The following is a 9,141-nucleotide window of genomic DNA, read 5'->3' as shown; positions in this document are numbered from 1 at the left end:
TTTTTTATTTACTGATAGCCAGGGGCACACTCCAACACTCAGACATAATTTACAAACAAAGTATTTGTGTTTAGTTAGTCTGCCAGATCAGATGCAGTAGGGATGAACAGGGATAAGTGTGTGAATTTGATGAATTTCCTGTCCTGCTAAGCATTAAAAATGTAACAAGTGCTTTTGGGTGTCAGGGAAAATGTATGGAGTAAAAAGTACATTATTTTCTTTAGGAATATAGTAAAAGTCAAAGTTGTCAAAAATATAAATAGTAAAGTAAAGTACAGATAACCCCAAAAACGACTTCAGTAGTACTTTAAAGTATTTTTACTTAAGTACTTTACACCTCTGTGTATTCTATGCCCATTTGAAGAGAAAAAAGTAATTTGTTTGATAAGATTACAGTTTTTCTCAGGGGACCCCATTTCAATTTCAAACTGGAATGATCTGGAATGATCATTGTGACATTGGGATGTTTTCAAAGGGGTACACAATACAAGAAGCCTAGTTATCCCATTTACCTTTGTTGCTTACGTTCCAAATGAAATAGGCACAATAAAAATGTATAGACAATTAAAAATACACACTGGTGTTACACATCAAAACTTCTATCATCAAGCACATGCTTAACAATCAAGAATGTTTTTTTTTTACTACTGCTTAATGATGATAATGACAACAATGCTTCTGGTACTGATGATGATGATAATGATGATGACGTTAAATCTAATCACATTTTTCACAGATGGCTAATGTGTCTAGTACTGATGATAATGAAACAAGTGAAATGTCATAACCAGAAGACTTCTACCAGAGCACATCTAATGTATTATAATTTATGACAATAACAATGTTATTTTCCTTGACCATTGGGTGACTTCATTGAACATGGTTAAAACAGATATCACTGACAATAGAAGGTGAGCACATTCTCTTGGTTTCCCCTCACCAGTAAGACTGGTGGGCGCAGGTCACGAGATAAAGTCTCCAGCCATGCCATGTACAGAGCACTGGGACATTGCCCTCTCCTTCCCACAGGCATGGTCCTGTCAATGAGAGAACATAGATCCGTTATCCCTCTCACCTGTGTTAGCTTTGTCATGGGATGGGGTGGGTTCAAGTCAATGAGAGAACATAGATCCGTTTTCCCTCTCACCTGTGTTAGCTTTGTCATGGGATGGGGTGGGTTCAAGTCAATGAGAGAACATAGATCCGTTATCCCTCTCACCTGTGTTAGCTTTGTCATGCGATGGGGTGGGTTCAAGTCAATGAGAGAACATAGATACGTTATCCCTCTCACCTGTGTTAGCTTTGTCATGGGATGGGGTGTGGTTCAAGTCAATGAGAGAACATAGATCCGTTACCCCTCTCACCTGTGTTAGCTTTGTCATGGGATGGGGTGGGTTCAAGTCAATGAGAGAACATAGATCCGTTATCCCTCTCACCTGTGTTAGCTTTGTCATGGGATGGGGTGGGTTCAAGTCAATGAATGCAATAAAAACATCTGGTTTGCAAAAACAGAGTACGTACACAAATATAATGGCGGCGTCCCTTGAGTAATCTTGAAGAACTTCATTCAGACGAATCTGTCGAAGGGTCTGGTGCACAAACACACATTTAGAAGGGACTGTAACCAGTCTGTCTGAGAACAGTGAAACTGTCATAACCAAATGTTCCACATCTAGCTATGATACATTTAAAAGTTTGGCAATAGAGTGGTCCTGACCAATGAAACCCAGATAATGGTCACCTTGGGCTTATTTGTCTCTATCTCCTCATCAGACACCATCCAGGGACAGTCCTGATTCAGCTGCTCAGCTGTTACATGTCCATCCTTCTGGGCTGTGTTAAGCCTGTAGGGCCCTATCAGATCCTCAAACCTCCTCACACTGTCAGAGAAAGAGGTAGAAGAAAGGGTCTCAACAGAACATTGCCCTGCATACATTGTGAATGGACGTAGATTAAATTAATAATTGTGTGTTGAATCACTGTGCAACTGAACTCTTACGCAAGAATCAGAAAGTACAATTCTGAGTAGTACACAATTATACAGTATATAGTGAGTGACAGAGAACCATACTGTTCAGGTTGTGGTCTCGCATTGATATCAGGCAGAACCTCAACGTCATGGAAACCAAGGCGAAACTTGCTGATGAGGTCCATGACTCTAAAATTGGACACAAGGACATGGTCAGTTGAATTATTCAAATCTATATCAAATCAAAGTTTATTGGTTGCGTACACAGATTTTCAGATGTTATTCCAGGTGCAGCGAAATGCTTACATTCAAAGGAGGGTGAAAGGCCAAGGGGGACAACATCATATCATGTCTCTACCACACAGTATGGCCTTAAACACACTACACTCACTCTTTTCTTTGCTCCTCCTTTCGCTGGGTGTCTCCGCCCACAAAGACGCGTACCTTGCACCTTGCCCAGCGCTTCTTCCGTGTGAGCAGGTAGGGAAGTAGCAACGTCAGACCTTTAAGAGCACAACAGACTTAACATTTACCTTTCACACATAACATAGACCCCTCTGCCTGATGTGACCGTGACATAATTCTATCCTATGTTATCTCTCTGACCTGGGGTACTTGACATGTCACAACATTGTATGATTTACGACCCCACATTATCAATCTGACTATGTTATAAAACCTATTTGATTTGTGGAAGGGCACAATGAAATCCAGAACAATAAACTCACCTCCATCATCGAACAGCCAGTACACATCAATGGTCTTTTTCCCCTGCTGGGACTGGAACACAGTAGAAGGCTGAGGCTGAGGCTCAGTCACCATGGCATCAGGGTCCACTATAACCAATACAAAATATCTCTGTCAATACAATAGAAAAAAAAGGAATGTCATAGACTACAAACTGTATACTCTAAATATGATCATACATACATGAAAAATTTGCTGGGGGTGCAGGGGGGACACAGGTGTTGACACCCCTCTCTGGGCTTGCCTCAAACCCAGGGTTAACTGCAATAAAAGGAAGCAATGATAAATAAAGATATATTGTAAAAGAACATGAAATCTTCATGGTTGTCGGGTTCCTCACCATGTGTTTGTGCCTGCCGAAACATGTCCAGACCCTCCCTCATCCGCAGCACACACACTCCATACTGCAGGTCAAACGCATCACTGAAACAAATGCACAAAGACATATTAAACTGCATCCTTACTCCGTCACGTCCATTACGAACTCAGCTTGCTGATTGGACCGAGTGATTCACTCACTGTAGAATCCCAATGTAGTTGTCAATGCAGGATGGTTTGTCCTTACGCCAGTCCCTTTTGAAGCCCGTCAAGAGAACATTCGGCCTGATCCGACCCAAACCGGCACCCTGGAGTTAGACACAGTAGAACACATTCAGTAAATCCTATGGAACCACATGATGAAATGGACCTGATAGATAAGGCTTGGCAGTTGGCCCACCTGGAGCAGCATCTTAACCCCAGTGCGCAGGTCATTAGCCACCACACCGTGATAGAAGGATTTGATCTGCCGTTTGTTCAGCCAGATAACATGACTGTTGCTACTGGCAGTGTCCAAGGTTGCGGGAGAAGGACCTCCCTGTTGACACAGCAGCAGGGTGACAGAGGGAGTTAGAGGTTAATGACATAGAATAAAAAAAAATAGGCAATGTACAATCAACAATTGACATTGTGTCCTGCGTGGCTCTGTTGGTAGAGCATGGTGGTGGCAACGGCAACAGTCGTGGGTTGGATTCCCGCTGTGGCCACCCATACTTAAAAATGTATCCACGCATGACTGTAAATCACTTGGATAAAAGCATCTGCTATATTATTAACATTAACATATTCATGAAGGTCAAGTCAGGAGTATTTTTTGGTTGCCAGAAGACTGTGATCACTTGCCTGAAAATGTAAAGTAGCTATTTTCACCCACACACAATGGAGGAACCAGAAAGACCAGACTACTGAAATTCTTAGCATTTTGGTTGTTATCAGTAAAATCAAATACTTGACTACTGGGGCAACCTCAGAGCAGGCTCAACTTGCGTGACTGCTCAGGTCACTTTCCCTGGGTAATAGGGCAACCCTTAATGATCTCTGTACGATGATTCAAGATGATAACTCACAGTGACAACATTCCCACATATCATCAGGCTTAGATTCTTGGTGAAGGTTCCGACAAAGTCGACCAATGCAGGACGACAACTGGGCGGACCAGTGAGGACCAGGCACTGAGGTCTGAGAAAGGTAAGAATAAAGGGAATAAGAAAATCACATACAAAGTGAGAAATGGTTATTCAGTTGGAACAGCAACAAAAGGCTGACATTGTTCTCATTAGGTCCTCAGAGAGAGTTCAGGTCTGACCTGTAATTCTTGATATGATCGTCCACTTGGTTCAGGCTCACACAGTAGGACAATGCCATGTTGTATGACCCAGCTTGTACTGATGATCCCCAGTTTACAGCTAAAAATAAATCAATAACCGATTGAGTTGCTGAATATTCAATGAAAAACAATGCTTGCCAAAAAACTGCTACAGATTTTATGGGGGGAATGAATTTGAAACTTTGTATGTGTGTGTTTTCTCACAGGGTCTCTTGTAGAGCACATATCCCAACAGGAAGATGACGATGCCAATAGCGATGAGCGCCGCCCACCAGGTGAGCAGGAACATGATGATCACCGACACCACGGCACCCAGCAGGGACATCCACTTACTGTAGAACCTGAAGGAGGGACGCCAGCCTGCAACACAGTCAATCACACACATTGAACCTGACGCAAATATAATTAGGCAATAAGATATTGAATTTGTTTACTTTTTAACAGGTGTTAGGTTAGAACATCAGAGCAGGACTTTTAATGGTCATGATACCATGTCCTGGTTGAGATACCATGTCCTGGTCATGATACCATGTCCTGGTTGAGATACCATGTCCTGGTCATGATACCATGTCCTGGTTGAGATACCATGTCCTGGTTGAGATACCATGTCCTGGTCATGATACCATGTCCTGGTTGAGATACCATGTCCTGGTCATGATACCATGTCCTGGTTGAGATACCATGTCCTGGTCATGATACCATGTCCTGGTCATTATACCATGTCCTGGTTGAGATACCATGTCCTGGTCATGATACCATGTCCTTGTCATGATACCATGTCCTGGTCATGATACCATGTCCTGGTTGAGATACCATGTCCTGGTTGAGATACCATGTCCTGGTCATGATACCATGTCCTGGTCATGATACCATGTCCTGGTTGAGCTCCTGACCTGGGGAGTTGGTGATGGAGGCATGGAAGCAGCTGAAGTTGATGAGAGCATAGGAGCACAGGAAGAAGTTAGAGATGATGGGAGCGATGGTGTTGAGCTCAGCTGAAGGGTGAGAAGACAGGGCAGGGCTGTGTTACTGTAACAACATCTCCTTTTCACTCTGCATCAATCTTGACAGGTCTTTATCATACCAATGAGAACGAAGCAGACAGCAATGATGTACGCCAGGACGTAGCCTCTGATTGGTTCGTCGTTTTTTCCATTACCCTTCCCAAAGAAACCAATAACTGGATACAGGTTGTCTTTGCAGAGGCACTGTAAGTGAGAAGAGAACAAGATAATGCTAATAGAATAACACACCAATGCCTCTTTAGTTGTAGTGAAAGTGTTTCCCTAAGAAAACCTACCTGGAAGACTTTGGGTGCAGAGACCAGGCAGGCCAGGGCTGAGGAGAGAGTGGCCCCAAATATCCCAGCAGTGATCAGAGGGGCGAACCCTGACACCAAACTCATACTCTGACCACAGAAAGAAGGGGAAGGGAAACAGATACAATGCACCAAGGCCATACTTGTGCATTGAACATTGAAACATGGTAATCAATCATTTGTATAGGTCACCTGGTACTGGTTGCTGAGGCCATAAGTGCAGGTTCTGTTAGTAATACAGTTAGTGAAGTCCCAGCCGTACTGACAGGCCAGACCCTGGCAGCTATCAGCACTAGACACGGCCAAGGTGTCATTCATAACTCCAGACGCATCTCGTACCATACAGGCTCCTAAACCAGGACAGAGAGAGGCCCATACACAGCACATATTGACAGAAAGGAAGCACCAATGAAACCATGAGGAGACACTTTGTGCATGTGTACAACTCACCAATAGTTGCTGCTATGATGAGATAAGATAAAGTGGTCCAGAATATAGCCATCAATGTTCCTCTTGGAATAGCTACTGTAGGGTCCTATATTGTGTAGAAATAAGGGGGGGGGGGGGGGGGGGGGGGAATATATAATGACTAATCAACAGTCAAACATTTGCTATAATAAGCATCTGAATTAAAGATCTCCCTTTCATCCAAAGAGCCCTTCTCTCCTAGAGTGAGGAGAATATACAGTAGACATGTATAGAGAGATCAGAGTAAGGAACCTGCCTTTAGGTCCCCAGAGATGTTGGCTCCTGCCAGGATCCCTGTGGCTGAGGGGAAGAAGATGGAGAACATGCCAAAGAAGTTGCCTTCAGGCCCACGCCAGCCGGGTACAAAGTTTTCAGCAAATATATCCGCTGAGGGGAAAGAATAGTCAGTGTGTCTATTTTAATGATAGAGGAAAACAAAAATAACTGGAATCTAATATGAAATCTGAAATTCAAAACACTCTGTCGAAATGCCATGGAGCTCTGACCTTGGTAACTGAAAAAGCCCTTGGCTTGCTTCTGAGGTGTAGCGGGAATAATGGTCCCCACTATGTAATTAGCAAAGGACACCAAGATGACGAAGAAGAAGAGAACTTGGGCCTGTATAGTTGGCAAAGAACACAATGCACCACATGATAACATGCCATCTATCCAGAGACTCCATAGTCAGAGGCTTACAATAAACAATCATTCCCAAACAAATTAAATACATCTTATAGTAAAACATGTCTTTTACAAATTCCCAAAAAATGGCCAGGATCAACCAACTGTATTGAGTTCTAACATCAAACCTGGTCTATCGTGACAAGGCATGTACTGTAGTTATTTAGAAAGAGTGCCTCCTAGTGGCAGTTTGAACAGACCTTGGCCTCCCATTCCATCCCAGCCAATGAGATGGCCAGCAGACATGTGACAGTGATCACTCCAATGATGCGGATATCATTAATGGGGTCCACTATGCTAGCACCACTCTCCTGAAGTAGGAGGTTTGGGAGACAAATGAAAACAAGGGTACAGTTAAAAAGGGAATGCCAACTCAGAGAGGTTGGCTAGAAGTGATGTGGTTATAGGCCTATGTGATAACACACTGACTTCCATCAATGCTTGCACAGTCTCAGCGAAGCCCACGGTGTGCATGGCAACCGCCACAGCATTTGCAAAGGCAAAGATGAGTCCAATGGATCCTCCCAGCTCTGGCCCCAGGCTACGAGAGATTAGGAAGTAGGTTCCACCTGCAAGAGGGACAAAAGAGGATCAGTGTTATTTGAGTATAAGAAGCCTGTACAGAGCCAGGCATAATCAACATAAGCGGTTTAGGAACTCAGTTTTTCTCTTGTTATGCCAGTCACTGACAGTCACTCAATTAGCCATGTCAGCTAACAATTTTTAGATTGGTAGTTAATCTAGCCAGTTATCTAAACATGTAGTATCATGGCCGAATACCGACCGGGCATGCAGGGCACGTGCCCAGGGGCCCTGACCTCCAGGGGCCCTGACTTCCAGGGGTGATTTTGTTAGTCATTCTCACTCAGTTAAAAAAGAAATCCAATCCTAACATGGCATAAATCATGGCAATATGTGAAGAATTACTGGAAAATAGCTTTAAAACGCCAAACATTTCTCTCCACCTCATGGCAAAATCGGTAGAATTACAGGAAATTAACTTTAAAACTGAAATGTTTCTCTCCGCCATCAAGAGGGGGGCCACTAAAATGTTTTGCCATGAGATGGGAGGCCCACCAACCAAATCACTTAGGCCAGGGCTGGCTTGAACCTGTGTTATTATTGTATTATTTCAGCGAAGGGATAATGCACCTCCTTTGACCCTTCCGTTGGTGGCGATGGCAGAGGTGGACAGGCCAGTGATGCCAGTAATGCAGGAGGACAGCAGAATGATGACCCAGGTCAAACCTAAGAGGAGGAATATCACATACAATCCAGTAAACCATACAAATACAGTCCCAGAAATACACAATCACCATCAATGCAAAAATTGACACTTTAATGAAATAAAAGCGTTGAGACCTATCGCTTGACCCACCAATCCCTGCTTGCGCAGTGATCCAGGGCAGCCGCAGGTACAGGATCACCCCCCAGATGTTGAGCATGCAGCGGATCTAGGGGGAATTCACTTCTCCTTAGCATGTTGTCATGACTACCAGTATAATGGAGTATGTATAGTGTTGTATGGAATTTCAGTTGTTTTGTGTCTGTCGTGTCTTACCATGACTCCCTTTACCCATCCAAACCTGGTTGGTTCTGACTGAGGCTCCTCAACATCATCTTCTGAGCTGTCCCCAGGTGCTCTGCCTGTGTTGGTCTCCTCATACAGAGGAGGGGGACAGGAATCCTCCTTAGGGGTGGTGGTAGGGAAATAGGGATGTAACCATACTGTCTATCAGTCTGTACAATTTGCAGTATAAGAAAAACACTATAGAAGGCCTGACATATTGCAGGTGTGTTGCCTAGAGGCCAAATGTTTCAAACTTACTTCAATGTTGGAGTGAAGCTGAAAGAGGGATGGTCTTGATCGACGCACCCTCCCTTGGGCATTTGTGTTCGCATAGAAGTCATAATTTGGGCCAACATCCAGAGTGTCGTAACCTGTGAGGATCTGTGTGGAGTTCTGAGAAGCCACGCTGGTCCCATCGCCGTAGTGATATCTGTTGCCATCAAAGCCATACTTGGGTCCTTCTTCCCCATTCACGGAGAACTGGCTTCTAAGAGCAGAGAGGCTTATCCCCTCATTTGGTGCTGCTGGTACTTCCTCCATTTGGAGTGGAAGACCAAAGTTTTCAAGTAATAGGAAACAAATGGTGGCATGAGGGGCTTTATATGTCTTGAAAAAGGCAGGAAGTGCCTTTGGCCATGTTGAGATAAGTGAATGTTCAGTTCACTGAACCTATTTGGAACTCCATGAGAGCAATTTGTATTTATAACTAACCCCCTGAGGGCTTGTGAACGTCCTTATTACAT

General features: G+C 43.8%; 1 protein-coding gene across 1 annotated transcript; it reads right to left on the bottom strand.

Moving 5' to 3' along the window:
* Positions 1–605: 605 nt before the first annotated feature.
* On the bottom strand, positions 606–8,973 carry slc12a3 (solute carrier family 12 member 3). Its single transcript, XM_029757749.1, has 26 exons — positions 8,657–8,973; positions 8,390–8,518; positions 8,207–8,282; positions 7,981–8,076; positions 7,258–7,397; positions 7,029–7,139; positions 6,654–6,765; positions 6,404–6,534; positions 6,130–6,214; positions 5,872–6,029; positions 5,662–5,769; positions 5,446–5,569; positions 5,255–5,356; positions 4,566–4,721; positions 4,341–4,440; positions 4,102–4,213; positions 3,435–3,572; positions 3,236–3,342; positions 3,057–3,139; positions 2,900–2,977; positions 2,698–2,805; positions 2,361–2,472; positions 2,072–2,158; positions 1,742–1,880; positions 1,522–1,589; positions 606–1,037 (listed from the first exon to the last, which is right to left on the bottom strand). The coding sequence occupies exons 1-26, from the start codon at positions 8,936–8,938 to the stop codon at positions 896–898; spliced, it is 3,084 nt and encodes a 1,027-aa protein (XP_029613609.1). The 5' UTR covers positions 8,939–8,973; the 3' UTR covers positions 606–895.
* Positions 8,974–9,141: the final 168 nt, after the last annotated feature.

This window comes from Salmo trutta, chromosome 7, assembly GCF_901001165.1.
Source record: "Salmo trutta chromosome 7, fSalTru1.1, whole genome shotgun sequence".
NCBI classification, from domain to species: Eukaryota; Metazoa; Chordata; class Actinopteri; order Salmoniformes; family Salmonidae; genus Salmo; species Salmo trutta.
This window is presented reverse-complemented; position numbering and strand designations above follow the sequence as displayed.